Source organism: Carcharodon carcharias, chromosome 4 (genome assembly GCF_017639515.1).
Source record: "Carcharodon carcharias isolate sCarCar2 chromosome 4, sCarCar2.pri, whole genome shotgun sequence".
Classification (NCBI taxonomy): Eukaryota; Metazoa; Chordata; class Chondrichthyes; order Lamniformes; family Lamnidae; genus Carcharodon; species Carcharodon carcharias.
The window spans coordinates 13,739,712-13,760,091 of NC_054470.1; the positions used below are offsets into that span (position 1 = coordinate 13,739,712).

The 20,380-nt window shown below is 43.1% G+C and overlaps 1 protein-coding gene across 1 annotated transcript in view; it reads left to right on the plus strand.

The window, feature by feature from the left end:
* The window catches only part of LOC121277065 (zinc finger protein 474-like), a 71,131-nt gene that overhangs the window by 25,866 nt on the left and 24,885 nt on the right, over positions 1–20,380 (plus strand). The window contains exons 4-5 of the mRNA XM_041185999.1: positions 1,456–1,559; positions 3,896–4,736. Of these exons, the coding sequence (XP_041041933.1) occupies positions 4,383–4,736 (354 nt within the window). The 5' untranslated portion in view covers positions 1,456–1,559; positions 3,896–4,382. The remainder of the gene's footprint in view (positions 1–1,455; positions 1,560–3,895; positions 4,737–20,380) is intronic.

Below are 20,380 nucleotides of genomic sequence, written 5' to 3' on the forward strand. Positions count from 1 at the left end.
AATCTAACTCAGCCTTGAATATTTTCACTAACCCAGCCTCTGCTGCTCTCCGTGGAAGAGAATTCCTAAGACTAACGACCCTTTGAGAGAAGAATTTCCTTCTCATATCGCCTTAAATGGGAGACCCTTCATTTTTAAACTGTGTCCCTGTCATGAAACTATCATGTTTTTCATAATATTATTGTGGTTTATTGTAAAGTAAGCTTATGAGTAAGTGTGTATGGTGCTCTCTCTGATTTAATTGAATTGGAGTCAGGTAGACTGCAAGGTTGAAATTATCAAAGGAAGTTAAGTGTAAAAAGCTTTCAAAATTCTAATGAGTAAACATGGATGTAGGGTATGAAGGAAATTTGTATTTTTAGATAAGTGAAGGGATTGTTTAAGTTTCAAGGGATGATAGGATGTTTACAACTAACAGGGTAAGCAAGGCCAAGCAATATGTTTATTTTTCCCCAAGGTGCTGACCATATTTTTATATTACGGGGAAAGTAAATTTTCAAAAACATGTAGAACAATGGAATACACAGATTAAAGAGAGAGAAACATATATAAAGAAGGATGGAAGGCTATGTTGGGGGGCCATGTAAGAACTACATTGTTCTCCAGCTACGGTCTCACCAATGCCCTTTGCTGTAGCAAGAGTTCCTTTTCTCAGATCTCCTTGGAGCTGAATTTCTCAATAAAAACATTATTTTCTCTGTGTTAGCTTCATTAGCAAAAAGTTGCCGTTTTTTTCCTCAGCACTATCTGAAATACCAACCAGCACTGAGGCTGCCACAAGTTATAAAACTCTTGCCTGTACTGGGCAGTCACAATTAATATCCCAAAATACATCACTTCTGACACTAAAAACCCAAAATTTAGCTTTTGCTCAACAGCGAACAGAGAAACCCTTTTGTCGCTGGCAAGTGAAACAATTCTAGAAGATTTCTACATGTAAGGATATGCATATGTATTTTAATTTCCACAGACTCCTCAATCATCCTGCAGCTTGACATACATCAGAGAATGCAACATGCTGCACTCACACTACTGCCTGTCTAGTTATGATTTGAACTGTTATTTCTGTTACTCTCGGCAACCATTTAAAATCAAATGATTAACACATGTTGCAAATGATAGCACCATAATCCTGCAAATGCCTCCAGGCACTAAATTTTTTTGTCAAATTATGAAATATTTAAATACATTTTTCATATACCTATTTGGCATAGATAAGGTCAAAGCTATCTGTAAACCAGAATCTTATGTTTAAAATAACCATATTAATGACATTCTTCAGCCTTTTAGAGGAGGTGTTTTCTCTTCATCCTGCCCACATTGGTTGTAACCATGTGGATGGATATTCTCTTTTGTGTTGATTGTGCTGCTAGGAAACAGCCAAGTCATGGAACTTTGTCCTGGAAGCTACAATTGTTGCCGCGGCTACAGTGGAACACTGCTTTTTTATGGCAGGTTAACCTTGCTGATGAGATCCAGTGCCAGTCCTAACACTGAATCCAGGGTTTAAATTATGGGAAGCATGGAAATAAATGGCTGGAAGATGACGGTGGTGTAAGGTCAGTAATATATGTAAAGAACCAGGTCAGTAAGCTGCTAAGTTACAAGTAAACCCTTGGATGCATCTAGTTTCGGTTTCTCACCTGACCCAATAACCCTTCAACCTAACGAGCAACCTCAACCCCTAACTATAATTGCTATAGCTATAACCCCAACACTAACTGCTAACCGGTTACAATTGACTCTTCTTCGTAACCCTAAAACCGAAACTAAACTGCACTGTTTTAATTGCATAGCCCAAGGTTGGCTTGTGGTGCTAATACAATGCCAAGCATGATGCAGCTATGGTCCGCTTTATAGTCACTTCGATTTTCCATTAGCCCAGATGTCTGACATTTCAGAAACCTGTCACCAAGCCCAAGAGTGTCTAAATTAAGCTAGTGAGAAATTTGCACCTGTAGAATTTCACACTGGAATAACTTCATTTAGTTCCATTTTTGCACATAGAAGGTTTGATGCACTGCCAACATCAGAGGCCACATTGCAACATTACCGGCATGCTCCCCCATCTGGCTCTTTTCCCCAAACTGCTTGGACACCCTCCTGTGAACCTATGATTTTTTCCATCTTTATTATCCTCTATAAATTCTGATCCAGCAATGCTTGATTTTTGTCTACGTACAAAAGATTAACTTCCAGCCTGTGTAAACTGTGAAATATTTTCTTTCCAATTGCCCTATTAGAACATTGCTAATTGGTCTTCAGGTAAATCAGGCACCTGCGCCAACAGCAGTCCTCGGGAATGCTCCTCCATGAAGATAAATTGAAAATAAATCACCTAGTGAGCTCAAAAGTTTCGAGATTTCAGACGTAACATTTCCAATTGTGAGCTAGCTAGACCACAGAAAATTAACAAGTGAAGAGGGCACCCAGTAGGGTGCATATCTCCACCACTCTGTGTTAACTCAACATTATTTCAATTATACAACTCTACCCTAATGCTTTTCCCTGCTTGGTTGATGCTTTGTACCTCCAAGGCTGGAGCAAGATATCCATTTATTCAGAGCTGCATCTAACCTTGGCCGGATTGGCTGGGCGGGGGCAGGTGCTGAGCCGACCGCTGCCCATGATTGGCTGCGTGCTGCCATTTTACGAGGGTGGGCCAATTAAGGCCCGGCCAGCGTAATACACAGCCAGTAGCTCAGTGCTACATGTGCAGGTGGAGGGAGGAGGGAGAGTCGGGGCCTGCGCTCTTGCACAGCAATCTCCCTGAGGCACAGAGCTGCCTCAGGGAGATTAAGTTTGTCATGAAAATTTTGAATAAATGATCTAAAAAATTATTTAAGTATGTCCCCTCATGTGACAGTGTCACATGAACTGGGGCATGTTTGTGCATTTCACAAAATTTATTTAATTATTTAATTAAACCTTCAGAAAACCTCATCCCGCCCGTGGATGAGGTTTCCTGAAAAAGGCGAAGGCCACTTGCCCTCTTCACTTGCCTGCCAACCTTATGGTTGGACTGGCAGCACTGTTAATGAGCTAAATTACTTTCCTAATGACCTTAATAGGCCATTGACAGTTCAGGCGCGCAGCCGCCTCCGGCGCATGCCTGCCAAACGCAATATCAAAATGACGCATGATGACGTCGGGTCACATGGCCACCGTCATCTCACTTCACTTTGCGCGTCAGCATGTCCAGTCCACCCCCACACACTGACGGCAATATTCTGGCCTAAGAGTTTCCATCTCACTGAGGAAGCTTCAGGTCAATCCACATCCAACAACCTGTTCTGAAAACTCTGTTCACATTTCGACAGCTGTGACAAATTCCACTCTAGCAGCTGAGATAACCCACAACATTCTAAAACAATAAACAACATTCTAAATAACATAACCTACAACAGTAAAAAAATCAATTTGCCCTATCTCCCCATCTTAGTGAATCCTTTAAAAAATTCCAGCATCTGGATCCGTATTTCGCCAAAAAACTATTTGCTTTTTCCTTGGGCCATACCCTATCTTTGTACTAAATTTCCTTGAAATCTGTCCATTAGTCTTTGAGATATTTTGTTAACAGACAAACAGACTAACGGGTGAAAACATTAGCTCCACCCACCTTCAGTAGCAGAGTACATATGAAAAGTACATATAGTAAACTGTGGTATCTTGATGAAGCTGAAGTGTGTTTCCTGTTGATAATTAAAATGTTAACTAACATTTATTTAATCAACTGAAACAATGTTTAATAAATTTTTCAACATTAATTAACTATACTCAAAACAATACTATAAGTGGTAAACAATTGTATAAAATTATGATGCTTGTATAAAATTATTGTTTCTCAAAAATGCTATTACTGTATTTAATTGAACCCAGACTGTCTCTTTCTCAGACATTCTCCTATGAGGGCTCATTCTTCTATCTTTTTTACCCACTACAAATACTGAAACAACAACACTTGGCAAATTAGTCTGAGTACTAAGATCAACTTCCAGTGTGTGCAGACTGTGAAAAAATATTCTTGCCAGATGTCCCATCCATGAATACGGCTATAAAAGGAAACAATCAATTGAAAAGAAGTTTATCCAAGATAAGACATCAAAACATTCCAAAATTTTCATCCTGTGGATCCATAAGTAATCCATTAAGCATAACTCCATACGCATTAACAAGGCTAACATCTAGAACAATTCATGTGTAAGCTCAAATCAGATAGTTATCATCCACTGGACAGTCATTTGTTTAAGATATTGGGTATCTACAGAAAATCTGATGTCTAGTTTTCAAAAACCAAAGGAACAATTGTACAATTGAAAAGGAAACACCTCCCAAAGCAGCAGCTCAATAACTTAAGTTTAAAAGATTTGAAAAAGTTAGCTATGGCAAAATTCTTGAGAGTGTGCTACATCTGCGGTAAGCAATTTGGATTACATTCAATCATCATACATGAGCCTCAGTGTCTGGAGAAATGGCGGACCGAGAATGAGAAATTACCAAAACACCAAAGAAGACCAGAACCAAGAAAGCCAGAGGCTATTAAAACTGATGGTTCACATGATGCTGCTGCTACCAATGCAGCAGCGTTCGCAAGTGCAAATGCTCAGTTAATTCCCTGTGAAAACTGTGGTCGATCATTCCTACCTGATCGACTTTCTGTGCACCAAAGAAGCTGCAAACCAAAGGATGGAGGCTTATCATCCAGAACACCTGAGTCAAGTACAGGTTACAGTTCTGTAAGTGTTTGAATACCTTTTCTAACAAGTACTTCATGTGCAGCCGAGTCAAAGAGAGAGAGCAAACAGCAGGAGAGAGACAGAATCAGAGCACTAGATTGTATGAGAAGTGACATAAAGCTGGAGGAGGTTGTAAATAGAGGGTGGGCAAAAACTGCAGATGGATTTGAAGGTGAGGATTTTAAAATCAATATGTCGAAGGACAGGGTGCCAATATAGCTTGGCAAGGAAAGGCGTGATGAGCAATTGGGGCTTAAGATGGCACAAAATGCTAGCAGTGAAGTTTTGGATCACTTGGATCTTGTGGAGGGTGCAAATCTGGAATCTGGCGAGGAGAGCTTTTGAGAAACTGGAGTCAAATATCATGTACTGATGTAATCATTTCCAAATGAATAATCCCACCAGAATAAGAAAGTACAATTCTCCTTGCTACTTTTCACCATGCTGGATGCAGAGATGGATGGGCTTCAGGAGCACGTAAGTGGTGAGAGTGCAAGATTGTGTCAGTGAAATTTAAACGGATGGCAACAGTTAAAAGGAAGTGTCACAGTAGGAGGTAACAATTTGGCAAGCATTTGAAGGTTGCAAAAAGTACGTTAAACCATTAGCAACCTTTTCCAAGATTGAAGAGTCAAGAGCAAAGAAATGATAGACGGAATTAAAGAGAACAAAACCCAATGGCCAAGCATGAGTCTGTGAACAAATCACAGAGCCACCAGTACACAATCTTCTGTTTGAAACTGCTGAAATCAAGGTAGTGTTGCACAATGTGGTTTCAAAGTACCTATGTGCCATTTCATATTTAAAATAAGCTATATTGCCTGTACAGCTATGTACATAATGTCTGTATTAAAACAAGGGAACCGGTAATAATACACTACAAGAAACCAGATATAGTAGAGATAACTAAGACATGGTAACAGAAAATTCAGGACTGGGAATTAAACATTACTGGATATATCATATTTAGAAAAGATAGAGGGAAAAATAGAAAGTTGGGATAACATAATGACAGTACGAAAAAGTGAGGCAGTCAGCAGTAGGGCAGAAATAGAATCCATGTGGATAGATTTAAAAGATAAAGGATCAATCACCAAATACAGGGAGGGAGGTGGAAGAAGGAATCTGCAACCAAATTAGGGAAATAGAATAATAATCATGGGGGATTTTGACTACCCCAAAATTAATTAACCTGAAGAGGTAGGTAAAGGGAATAAAGAAATAGAGTTCCTACAATGTAAACTGGACAAAAACAAAAAACTGCGGATGCTGGAAATACAAAACAAAAATAGAATTACCTGGAAAAACTCAGCAGGTCTGGCAGCATCGGCGGAGAAGAAAAGAGTTGATGTTTCGAGTCCTCATGACCCTTCCACAGAACTTTTTAAAAAAGAGTGCAGTAAGTTCAGAGAGAGGGAGAGATTAGAATGGGTGAGAGGAGCAGAGAAATTGAGACGACTAATGTCACGCCATTTTGTCAGTTCTGTGGAAGGGTCATGAGGACTCGAAATGTCAACAATATATACTGGACTCCTTTCTAGTGCAGTATGTAAGAAGTCCAATAAGAGAGATTTCACTAATGGATCTAGTAATAGGGAATGAACCAGAGCAGATAAGAGGAGTAAAAGTAGGGGAACATCTAATCAATAGTGATCATAATATAAAATGCTTCAAGATAATAATTGAGATAATAACTGAGGGTGGTATTTGCATGACAAAAAAAAACAGTGAAATGGATTGGAGAAAAGTTGATTTTGAGGGGCTGAGAATAGAATGTGGGAAAATCAAACATATAACCATATTGGCAAACAATGATGTGGAATGGTCTTTAATAGAGGGATCTGAAAGGACAAATACACAGATCATGAAAAGTAGAGACATAGGTTAATAAAATCATTTAAAAAGCATATGTGTTTATTTCTGGGCTATATAATTGAAAATTGGAGAAGGTATGCTAATGATGAAAATGGGTTTAGCTTTATAGTCATTAGAGAGACAGGATTGCATGGTGACCAATGTTGGAAACTAATTTTCCAGGGTACTTGATGTTTCAAATTGACAGGCAAAATGGATAAGAAGGTGGGGAAGTCCTGATAATAAAATATGATGTAAGAATGGTAGTGAGGAAGGATCTTGCCTCAGAAGAGCAGGAAGTAGAATCAATGTGAGTGAAGATAAGAAATAACAAGGTCTAGAAAGCACAAATGGGGGTTGTTTATATGTCCATTAAGACTAGTTATACTATTGTAACGAGTATTGATCAAAACTAAGATGAGTTTCTAACACAGGCAATGCAATAATAATGGAAAACTGAAACCTTCATATAGACTGGACAAATTGGCAAAAATAATATAGAGGACAAGTCCACTGAATATATTTGAGACAGTTTCTCTAGCACAATACATCTTGAAACCATTATGATCCTTGGCCAGACCCCATGTTATTGGTGAGATCTGGTTAGGAACCAATAACGTTTTGCTTAAAGTAGAGATTCAAGTCACTTGCTAATAGAATTAAGCTACAAGACTCCATGGGCTTTGAAAAAATAAAAATGAACTTTACTATGCAAGTCAGAAAGATAAAATAATTTACAATATCTATCTGATACACTAAAATTCAGGCTAAGTATGAAGTATACATGAATTAACAAGCCAAAGGTGGTCGAACACACCACACTGTCCAGTAAATGACAGAGCCCATGGATTTCTCAACAACCCACCCAGATGTCAGTCAACACTGTGAGTCAACTAGTCTCACAAACTCTCGGTGGACTTGTCTGTGCCCGCTGGCGTTGGGCGTGCTCGATGGCATGAGCGGACAATATTGCATGAAGGCCAAAAATCGATTTCACGACGTTGTGAAACCAGATTGCAATCATCTGCTCAGCCCATCAATGGCGAGCCACATTTCCCACTGTCAGAGTCAGGAACCTCATTATAATACATCTGCATGTCATTATAAAGCTAGCCCGCCAAACTCATCCGCCCACCAATGTTTTTCACAACTGTACATCAAGTGACATGCAACTGGTGAGCTGCACTTTGCTCAGGACTTTGAGGTTTTTTTTTGCCTACCTTGCTTCAGCAGCACTGGAATCATCGGTGCCAGGCTTCACAGACAGCACCACAGCATTTTTAGGAGGGGGTCACGGCAGGTCTCTACTTACCAGACCAGCCATAGGACAGGGGTGGCTTTTCAATGGCTTCAGGGCTAGGACTTGCTTGGGGAAGTGGAAGAAATGACCTCAGGCAAAGGAAGAGGCTGCACGGTGAGGGCAGAACTGGGGTTTGTGTGGGAGCACCAGTTGGTCTGTGCAAGTGGCCTCAAGATGGTGAGGGATGAGGAGGCAGTCTCCAGAGCAGATGAGGCCGTGAGGATATGTGAAAAAGTAGTGGTGATATTCCTTGAGCTGGCAGTGAGTGAGATACCAGGGAATGTGTGATGGCCTTGTGAGTATGTGAGTTTAGAGTGATGAGATGGTTGCATGGATAAGATCATTCATCCTCTATCTGCATTGGATGGCCAACCTCTTCTGTGCAGCATTAGCACTGACCACCGCTGCCATTGCCTACAAAGCCGAAGTGATAATGTTGCTGCCCCTCCTGCAGCCAGAGCGGGGGTAGAGGACATCATGTCCAGCCTCCACAGTGTCCAAAAGGCACTGCAGTCTTCTTGTCTTTTGGGGCCATGTCTTATTTGCAGCAGTCCTGGGCTGGAAGCACTGAGAGGTGTGCTGTACTTTAAATGTGGCGCCCAGCGTGATGTATCAGTGAGGTGATGGCGTGGTGGGCGAATCAGAGCCCACCCACCATCGAAATGGCATGTTTCCTGGGAATGCATAATTAATGCGGCGGGTTTCAGATCATACAGCATGAGAAGCCGCTATTGCTGCCGTCGGGTAAAATATTGTTTTACCCGCCCACTACCGCACCTAGTGCAAATCTGGGACGATTCTGCCCTCTGTCTCTCTCATGAGGGATTCCAGTCTTCACCTTTTGAAGCCTTGGAATCTTCTCTAAAAGTCGCTCCGATTCGAATAGTTTCAACAATGGCCCAGCTCACAGGGTTTCAGTCTCACCTTCCGAGATTCCCTTCCCCTGGATTCCTAAGTACACTCAAAAGTCAACTTACAAGCACAATTTCAGCTCTTCAGCCATGTCAAGCAGAACACCACTGCTCCAAAGGTGTACCTTTGCCCCAACAGCCCCTTTACTTAAAGTCTGCTCCCTGCAGCCCTTTCTCTAGCTTGGAGCCTATTTCTCTTCTCTTCTCTTTTAACTGAACTTAACTGGGACCTCTCTCTGCCCCTGTCTTTGTCCCTTGTCTGGGACTTCCTTTTGGTCCCCTTTTCCTCTGCCTGGGACACTTCTTGGGACCACTCCCTGCCCCTTCTCCCTAGTCCCTTATTCGGGACAGTTACTGGTCATGGCCCCCTGCACCTAGGCACCTGACCCAGATTTTCATGCCATTTTTCTTTTACCTCCTAATGTGCAGGCGTACTGGGCCTGTCCTGTGCCCGAAGAATGTAAAGATGCAGAACTGTGCATGTACAGCCCGCACCCAGCCGGCACGTGCATGGGAAGTTCAAAGCCTGTCGGATTTTAAAGTTCCCAACCTCCATGCACAAGATTAAAGCGTGTATGGCTTTCATAACAGAACAGAAAGAGTTGCATTTATGTTGTGCTTTTCATAACCATCAGACGTCTCAAAGCATTTTACAGCTGATAAAGTATTTTTGCTATGTAGTCACCGTTGTAATGTATGAAATGCAGGATAATAAGGCAAGATTATCTAATAATCTCAAAGCAATGAATCCTCTTGGAAAGAGTGATCATAAAAGGGTAGAATTCCACATTGGGTTTGAGAGTGACATGCATAAGTGGAAAACTAATGTATTGAATTTAAGACCAATACATAGGTATGAAGGTCAGGTTGGCTAAAGTAGATTGAGAAATTAGTTTAAAAGGTATGATGGGAGATCAGTAATTATGAATATTTAAAGAACATTTTCACCGAGACATTCCACTGAGAAATAAATCTCCACAGGAAAAGTGATGTATCCATTGCTAACTAAGGAAGCTAAGGATAGTGCTACCGTCAATTGGGAGGGGTAAATGGCTCCCCTTTTTCTTACTCCCCAATTGATCATACCAGACTTTTTTTGAACGAATATGCTTGCCAATTCAGTGAGTGTTTAACTGTTTAAGTATGGTGACTTTGAAAAGAAAAGATAGTATTTATTGCACTTAACACCTGATCTAACTAAAAATAATAAAATTCTCAAGCTTTCTCACACGCATGCATTCAAGAGTTCTTACACAAGTAAGTTACAAAGTGGGATGATAGATTAAGTACTTTTTAAAAGTCCAATAAAAGTCACTGGTGTACAGATCTTGTAGATTGACAATTTGGATGGTTTCAGACTGGGATTGGCTCAATGGTCCTTCTGGACTTTGCGTTGAGATGATTTGAGGATGCTGAAGAATGATTTATATCTCTTCTTCTGGAGGCAGCAGCTACTAGGTTGATTCTTAAAACACTGTCTGTGCTCAAACTTTCAGAATGGATAGAGAGAGTGTGTCCAGTCAGGGACCACCTTCTTCTGTTCTCTGCTTCTTCTGTTCTCTGGCTTAGAGAAAAGCAGTTTCTTGAAAACACAAAAGAGAGTTAGTTGGCTTACCACATGATCCCTTCTCACCAACTGACCAGTGACCCAAACATAATCATAGCAAGTTGATTCCAGGTCCATGGTTTAGACAGGATTAGATTATGGTTGGACAAGTTCCTTTCTCAGCCAGGGTCCATTGTCCAAAGTGATTGTGTCTAATGGCCTGTTCTCCAACCTGTTGAATATGCAGGTGCTATCTGGCTGTTTTGTGAATGTGTCAGGGGATGGGCTCATTCATATTCCTCTAAGGTGATAATTTTTGATGGATTCATCTAGACAGCCTGACTCCATTTTTAGTAGTTCTGTAATTTTTAGGGTACAGTTATGCAAATGTTCAGCCATCTTAGAAGCAGCTGAAATGCTGTTGTTCAGCCTTTTAAAATTAAACCACTGGTTTCAGCCCGATAAATAAAGTCATTTTCAATATAAATCACAGGTTTTTTAATAGTATTAGATTTAAAGAAGAGGCTTATAACATTGTCAAGAAGAGTAGTAAGCCCTAAGATTGGGCAAATATCAGGCATCAGCAAAGTCCAAAGAATTGATAAAGAGGGAGAAATTCCAAATGAGAGTAAACCAGCCGGAAATGTAAAATCCGGTTATAAGGGCTTTTACAAGTAAGGAAAATGGAAGAAATTAAGGAAAGCAAACATGGGTCCCTTAGAGGCTGAGACAGAAGAAATTATAATGGAGAAGAAAGCAGAGGCATGAAACAAATATTTTGTCTCGGTCTTTAGAGTGGAAGACAGAAAAAAAGGTATCAGAAATTATGAGGAACCATGGGTTGAATTTTCCCCCCATTAGGAGGGAAGTTGATGGGTGTGCGCATACGGGCATGCTTTTGAACGGTGCCCGCGATCGGAGACGTGGCGCCATCTTATGTGGTCAGGCCAATTAAGGCCCACCCAGCATGGCGTCTGCACAGAAGCGCTATGCGCTCCCTTTGCGGGCGGGGGGAATTCCAAACTCAAGACTGCACTCTTTCACGCATACGCAGTAAAGAGCACATTCATCTCCCTGAGGCTAAGTGCAGCCTCAGGGAGATCAGCTGCACATGTAAAAAAGACAAAAATAGAAAAAATTCCCTTACATGTCCCCTCATGTGACAATGTCACATGAGCTGGGACATGTCCACAATTTTTACAAAATCTTGATTAAAATTTTTTAAAGTTTACACCCGCCCGTGGATGAGGTTTCATGTTTTTTCTAGTTCTCGCTGGGGCTCCTGGCCTGCCCGCCAACCTTAAGGTTGGATGGGCAGGTCCTTTAATTACTTAATTGATCCTGTCAATGGCCTCAATTGGCCATTGACAGGTCAGCTGACGCGCAGCTGATTTTGCTGCGTCCCCGCCTTCCTGAAAATTTAAAGCGGGCGCAGTGACATCGGGAGTTCCCCACGACATCACTGTGTGTCATTTTACACGTCAGCAAGAGGGCTCCGCTCCCCCGCTCGCCAGCTCATAAAATTCTGCCCCATGGGTCTAACGAGAGTAAGGAACTTTTATAAAAATGGGTAAAGAAAAGTTGCTGGAGGAATTAATGAGACTGAAAGTTGACCAATCCTTTGGACCTGACAGCCAACATCCTGAAGTTCTAAAATGTGTCACTGAAAGGATAGTAGATGCATTGGTTACAATCCACTAAAATTCTCTAGATTCTGGATTAGTCCCATTGGATTGAAAGGTTGAAAATGTAGCTCCGCTATTCAATAAAGGAGGGAGAGGGAAAGCAGGGAACTACATGCCAATTAATCTGACATGAGTAATTGAGAAAATGTTGGAATCCATTATTAAGGAAGTAATAAAAGGGCAGTGATGAATGATGGGTATAATTGACTGGATGCAGTTGACCTATGTGAAATGTGTAAGGCAGCACAAGACGGAAGTGGAGATCCATGGCAGTCAACCTTCTGGGAAGAAGATGACACAAATGAACGAACAACCAGGGCAGTGAGAAAATCATAGCATGATTAGGCAGAATCAACATGGCTTTATGAAAGGGAAATTGCATTTGACAATCTATTTGAGTTTTTTGAGGATGTAATGAGCAAGGTAGTTAAAAGGGAATCTGTAGATGTAATATATTTGAATTTGAAAACGACATGTCATAAGGCTCCACTCGAAAAGGCTTATGGAATTAGGGTATTATATTAGCACAGATAAGGGATTGGTTAAAAGTCAGAAAACAAGAAAGTAAACAAGATAAACAGATTATTTTCAGGTTAGCAAGCAGTTACTAGTGTGGTGCTGCAAGGATCAGACCATAACATAATCCAGGTTTTCTGAACACAAAGCTGGTGGGGCACTAGACTGTGAAGAGGATACAAGGACAGAATTTTAACTGACGCAACACATTTGCAATAGGGGGAGGTTGGAGTGATGGGAGTGGCAGCATGTTGGGAAGTCAATTGTGCAAGCTTAGTGCATTAACCCAATCTTTAGTTGGGTTTTCCTAATCAGAGTGTGGGTGTGATGGTGACCTGCACCTGTCAATGAAAAGATTTCTATTGCCATGGAGCTTGGTAAGGGTGTGAAAGGCTGCGTCTAACATTGATTTTGAAGGTTGCAGGATGAAGAGGGTTAGAAACATGGCATGGGAAGTCTGCCTCCTGTTTAACTGACCCTTCCCCAGTGGTGATACTGGAGCTGGTGAGGACCCAAAGACAGGAGAAAGAGGGCAGAAAGGCAAACTGACAGGCATGCTGAAGTGTGGTCCCAGAACATGGAAATAGCACCACAAGAGGTCCAGTGACCTCATAAGGGTAGGAAAGGTGAGTTGCATAGGACTTTCAGGTATGAACTCCCACTCTCTTGACTTTTGTGGAATTCTGCTGCATAGCACTCCTTAAAACAATACACCTTGCATCTCCAGTCATTCTTTTCTTGAGGCACCTCCTCACATCCAACACTCACACTCAGAAGCATCTTACTGGCATCTCTTGCCCATCCCTCCAGAACGAGCTGCATCCATAGCCAAGCACTGGCATCTACCAGACAATGTAGAAAACTGCCCAGCGATGCACTATCCATAAAAAGCAGGAAAAATCCAATCCAGCCAATTACTCTCAATCATCAGCAAAGTCATGGAAGGTGTTGTTGACAGTGTTACCAAGCGGCCCTTAGGGAAGGATTTTCTCCCTGTCGGGGGGGTCGTGCAGGGGCGGGTGCGGGTGGGCACGCAGCCGTTTGGCGCCCCCTGATCGGCTGGGCGCTGCCATTTTGCGTGGGCGGGTCAATTAAGGCCCGCCCAGCGTGACATGCACCGGGAAGTGCTGAGCGCTCCCTGTGCGGGCGGTGGGGGGAGGATGGTGAGTTGGGTCCTGCGCTAAAGCTCCCCGAGGCACGGAGCTGCCTTTGGGAGATTTGTTTCATGTATAAAACACTGAATAAAGGGAGAAGAAAATTTTAAGGACGTAAGCCCTCATGAGAAACTGTCACATGACCTGGGACGTGTCCATTAATGTTAATAAAAATTTATCCAACACTTTAAAGATGTTCATGAAACCGCCCGTGGATGAGGTTCCATGAAAAATGCAAAGGCCGCCTGGGCTCTTTGCCTCTCCGCCACCCTTAAGGTTGGACGGGCAGCTCAGATCAATGATTTAATTGATTGTTAAATGGCCTTAATAGGCCTTTGACGGCTCAATAGGCACGCAGCGAAGTTGGCTGCTCGCCCGCCGAACTGAAAATCTGAATGACACACGGTGATGCCAGGAAGCACACCTGACGTCACCCCGCGTCACTTTACCCCTCAGCGGGCGGGTCCCGCCCCCACTCGCCGAGCTGAAGATTACACCCTTAATCCCCAATGACCTGCTCACTGATGTTCAGCTTGGGTCCCACCAGGACCATTTGGCTCCAGATTTCATTACAGCCTTGGTCCAAACATGGACAAAAGAGCTGAATCCTAGTGGTGAGGTAAGAGTGGTGGCTTCCCTGTGGGCTTGGTAGGTGCCCTCCTGTCTTGGTACCCTCTGGCCCCCAGAGGCCTTCCCCCCACCTCTGGGCAGCTGGGTGCAGTCCCAGCTGTGGCCACTGCTCTCAATGGTGCTACTGGGACTGAAGAGCTGCAGCCCACTGATTGTCCAGCAGCTCTTGGAAGTTGGATCTCATCCCTTAAAGGGACAAGGTCCCACCAGGCAGTTAATTGCCTAATTGTCACAGAACTGGGTCTAGGCTTCCTGAAATGGCCAAGGCAGTGTTGCCCCCTGCTTTCCAAACTGATGTCAGGGCTACTGTCACCCTGACAAAGCTCTGCCATGATCTTATTGAATGGCAGAGCAGGCTTGAGGGGCCGAATGGTCTACTCCTGCTCCTATTTCTTATGTTCTTAAAATACAGTGAAGTACTCTCCAGTTCTTGGAGGGCTGGAAGGTGCAAGTGGAATGTGAAGGGGAAAATAAAGAAAGGGCACATGGCAGCTGGGGCTCTTCTCACACCATTTCCACTTCCTATCCTTTGCCCCACCACCATCTCAGACAGAATCCCACAGACTGCCTCCTGCCCCAATAACCGGGTCTGCCCCTGCACAGGTATAGGTGGAACAGTCTTTGACAGGAATCTCATGAGCTCCAAGACCTCAGACGATGTCCACCACTTGCATCTCAGTTGTCAGAGCAGGGGAATAATTAGCCCGCTTCCAGCCACAGTGGTTGCAGCAAATGGGAGTAAGAGGAAGTGGAAATGGAAGACTTCTTAGTTGCAAACAAGGATTCACTTGGGTTTTTATAACAATCTCCTTGTGCATATAGATTTGTAAATGAATCAAGTACTTCATTTGAACTCCTCAAATAGCAGGAGATGGTGGCATAGTGGTAATGTCGCTGAACTAGTAATCCAGAGGCCCAGGTTAATGCTCTGGGCACATGGGTTCAAATCCCACCTCTAGTAACAAGGTGGGTGGCTGCAGAGACACTGGTCACATCAGGCCCCTCCTTTTCGCCGTCTTCCTTCTCATCATAGGACGCTGAGTAAACTGCACCTTCCTCCTCCTCCAATTCCGTTCCTCTCTGTAGCACGATGTTGTGTAAGGCCCAGAAGATCACTACAGTTCTTGACCCACTTTCTGGCGCATACTGAAGGGTGGCTGGAGATCTGGCCAGGCACCTGCACCACAGCTTCAGCAGCCCAATGGTTTGCTGAATGATTGTCCTTGTGGCTGTGTGGCTCTTGCACCTTTCCTCTGCGACAGTAGTTGGCTCCTCACAGTTCTTGTGTGCTAGGTCCTTGTCCCCGAGGGAATCGATGCACTCACTATGTATGGAGGCGTGAAGACCTGAGGGAAATATAACTCTTACAAAATGAAGTAATATGGCAGCTTCCAGGGTATTTTGCACAGACATGGATTGTAAACTTCTGGGGCAGAGGTTTTCCGTTGGTGAGCTGGGGCGGGGTCCACTCGCCAATGCGAAAATGACACAGGATGACATCAGGCGGAACCCCCCCGATGTCATCCCGCCCCATTTAAATATTCAGGAAGGTGGGGGCACAGCAAAATCAGCTGTTCAATTGAGGCCATTGACAGGGTAGTTAAAACAATTAAAGGCCCTGCCCGTCCAACCTTAAGGGCTGGGGGTCAGGCCAGGAGCCCCCGCGGGCTTCTGAAAAAACATGAAACCTCATCCGCCGGCGGGATGAGACTTCACGTCGGCTTTAAAATACTTTAGTAAAGTTTTTGCGATATTTATTAACGTGTCCCATCTCGTGTGACATTGTCACATGAGGAGGACATGTTAAAGATTTAGTTATTTTTCTATTTTTTAAAGTTTCAGAAACTTTCAGCGCTCTCCCTGAGGCAGCATGTAGTGTCAGGGAGATGTACGCTCTTTCACGCACTCTCGCATTTGGGGAATTCCACCCCCCCCCTCCCCCCGCCTGCACAGGAAGCACATAGCACTTCCTGTCGGGGGTGGGGTCCGTTTCGGCGGCGGGTATCAGCTGTCCGCCCACCGCCGAGTCAGCTGGGCCCGCTCGCTGTCAAGGGAAAAATTCTGCCCCTGGTGTTCATCTATGAGCTAAACATTGAGGGAGTGGAGTCCCTTCCAATTGATAAATACTCCAGGCTTATCTGAGGAGGCCTTGATTGCCACACAGGTGTAGTCTCTGACACACTGTACCTGCTGGAATCCAACCACTGCAGCAAATGCAAGAGTTCTCTGGGTCTGACCGGCCTCACCAATGGCAACGTGGACATAAGTGGTAGGCTTTGCAAGTGTGGCATTAGTTACCTGGGAGAGACTTGTGGGGATCTGATGACAGAATTCAGCAGATGTCATCAGCAGATCCCCGGAAGGAGCCCAAGGTGAAGAAATTCAGGGTGTAGTGACCTTGACAGCCACTGTTCATCTAGCCTTCTCTTGGAAGGAGGTCTTGCTCCAGGACGCGGCAGCTGTCAGCTACAACCTGCTGTGAAAACCTGTGCCTCCTGAGGCACTGTTACTCCATCATGTCAAGGACGCTGATTCTCTGTCTGTGTGCCCTATGCTGGGAGTATCACCGCTTCAAGCTGGAGTTCCGTCACCATCCCTTTTGTCCTGTGAAGCAGCAGGTGGCCGTGGAGAAGGCAACTGCTGTTGTTGTTCCTCTTATTCCTCATCAGAGGTCCATGTGATAGCTACATAAGCTACTCCTATGCTACAGTGAAGGCTGACAGCAGGGTTGTGTACTACAAGGTGGGTGAAGTCCAAGGTAGGTGCAATGACTTCCAAGTAGTTGGAAATCATCTGTAACAGACTGAAAGCATGAAGGCCTGTGAGCAAAAGCCTTTCAGGTAGACAAGGTAGCAGCAATGCAGTTTCACTGTTTAAATTTTCCAGCTTGTCAGTTTCATTGCTCAATAGCTCCCCGCTATTTAACACTGGTGAGTTCCACACAGTTTTAAAAACTTAAAGCCAGAATTCTGGGTGAGGTTCTCAATTAAATGGTTGTTCAAATATTTACATGACTGACCTGAAAGCTCCATGAGACCTTCCCACTTACCTCGGAATGCGCCCCAGTAAAAGATGGAAGTGGGCGGAATTAGGTCGGATTTCCGAAATGGCAGCAGTTTTCAGGGACTTAACACCCCCCCTCCTTCCATCCTTCCGGTAGTTAAGATCCTTCTCAAAGAGCCTGTAAAAGGATATAAATAGGTTAAGTGATTGGGCAAAAATCTGGCAGTTAGAATAGTAATGTTTAGATATGTGAAGTTATTCAATTAATAGGAAGAATGGAAAAGCTGATTTTTTTTACATGGTTAGAAGTTATTAAATGTTGGTGTTCGGAGGCATTTGGCTGTCCTTGTATAAGAAACATAGAAAGTTAGCAGGCAAGTGCAATTAAGTAGGCAACTGGTATGTTAGCCTTCATTGCAAAGGTGTTAGAATACAAGAGTAAAGGTATCTTGCTGCAATTTTACAGGGCTTTGGTGAGACCACACCTGGAGTACTGTGTACAGTTCTGATCTCTGTACCTTAGGAAGGATGTACTTGCCTTAGAGAGGGTACAACAAAGGTTTACTAGATTGATTCCTGGGATCATAGGTTGTCCTCTGAGGAGTGATTAAGTAGAATGGGCCAATACTCTCTGGCATTTAGAGTAGTCGGATGAACATTGAGCTTTGCAAAAAGCCCTTTTTTCCTTTGTGTGGCGTGTTCCTTCAAAACCAAGTGACACTAATTCGGCTTCTGGGAGAAGAAGTTAAAGGGGTTCCTGGCAATGCGGTCATTAGACTTTTGAGAAGGCTCATATGACTTAGGTTGCTATGGAAATGAGATTTGAGAAGGGGAAAAGTAAATAGACTAATAACTGGGAGTTGGGTTACAGCTCTGGCTGTAGGCAGGAAAAATAAGACACTCTCAGAAAAACTCTGATGACAGGAGATGTGAACCTTTCCCAGGAAAAAGATCCTTTCTGTTCAGTAGAAAAAAGTACAGGGAGAAGAAGAAAATTTATCAGTGGAAAAGGCAATTTTACCAGAGCCGACTAGACTGTTGAATGGGTTTATTAAAGGGTGCAGGAAAGGAATCTCTGGGAATCCATACTGTCAGGACTGAGGTGACCAGAGGGAATGAGCATTCTTCGATGTGCCTTGCTGGTGATAATAGTATTTTGAAAACTCGGACAGAACAGAATGGTTAGTGAAGGACCTTGGAAGATTCAACCTGTCTTGTTGAAGACTGAGTTGAACTCTACCAGAAAGCTGGGAGGAACTTGGGACTGCCTTTGATACTATGCGTGTGTCAGTAGTGTTTCAGTTAATTTTTATTGTTTAATTGTAATATTATTTGGCTGTTAGCTAATGTTTGAAACATATTGATTTGATTACTAGTCTAGTGACATTAGCACTGCTTAAGAATAAGATGCGTCTCTTTTAAGGTGGAGATGATAACTTTTTTTCTCTCAGAGAGTTGTTAATCAATGAAATCCTCTTCCACAGAAAGCAGTGGAGGCTAGGTCATTGGGTTATGGGGTTGGGGGGGCGCAGACAGGAAAGTGTGGTTGAGACCACAGTTAGACCACTCATGATTATATCAAGTAGTGGAAAAGACTCAAAGGATCTCTCTAAGGATCATAACCAAAGTGAAATATGATCTTATTGAAGCAGGTAAGGCTCTGAGAAGGCTTGACAGGATAGATGGTGAGTGGTTGTTTCCCCTAGCTAGACAGCCGAGAAATAGAGGGCATAGTCTCAGGATAAGGGCTCAGCCGTTTTAAACCGAGTGAAGGAAAAAATTTCTTCACTCAGTGCGAAGAGAATCTTTGAAATTTGCTCCCCCAGAAGGCTGTGAATGCTCAGTCATTGAATATATTCAAGGCTAAGGTAAATAGACTTTTGGATTCTAACGAAATTGGACAGGAAACGAGATTTGAGATTTAGGATCAGCTATGATTTTATTAAATGGCGGAGCAGACTCAAATGACCATATGGCTTACTGTGCTCCTATTTCTTCTGTCCTGTGTTCTTAAACTTGCACTGAAGCTTGGTTAGATCACACTTGGAGCACTGTGCACAGTTTTGGTCACCATATTATAAAAAGTATACCAAGGCTCTTGAGAGAGTGCAAAAAACAAATACAAGTATGATACCAGGAATGCAAGGTTATTGCTATCGGGAAAGGATGAACAAGCTGTGCTTCTTTCTTGAAAAGAGAAGGCTGAGGGGTGACAAAATAGAGGTCTTTAAATTTAAAATGATAAAATCTTTTGATAGTGCAGACATAGAGAATGTTTCCAATTGGGAAATGCAAAATTAGAGACCATCAGTACAAGCTAGTCACCACAACGTTAAATAGGAAATTCAGAAGAAACCTCTATACCTAAACCGTGGTGAAAACTCGCTATCAGAGGGAGTGATTGAGGTGAATAAAGGGATGTATTTATGGGAGGCTAGAGAAGCATATGAGGGAAAAGGGAATAGAGAGTTTTGCCGATAGAGGAAGATGAAGAAGAGTGGGAGGAGCTCAAGTGGAGCAGGAATACCGGCAAGGACTGGTTGGGCCAAATGGCCTGTTTCTATGCTGTAATTCTATATAATAACACTATCCTCATAAGGCAGCATTACAGCTTGCCTGAATGAAAGTGGAAAAAGTCATGATGCCACAAGGGGCTGTTTCTGCTAGTTGCACCAGCTCTGAAGCACACATTAGCAGCAGCTGATCGCCTGTAGTTTTTTTGTTGACACAAATGCTACAAAAACAAAATGGCATAAAACCACTTATGGTGCATCACTCTATCCTTAAATTCCAAGCTCAACTATGGCTTGAACAGAATGCCACAGTTGTGCAAACTTGATTCAGCATGAGCAAACAGTTATAGGAGGGCATGGACATGGTGGCAAGGGAGTTTTTGACTGGAGTTCAAAATTAAATTTTAAATCAACCCAGTATTATATTAGAGGAAATTCTGTCTAACCCGCAGTGTAATGTCAGAGTGTAGCTTGTTGTAGAGTCAAGAGAAATTGTGGAGAGACAGAGCTGGGTTTAGCCAACATACATAGT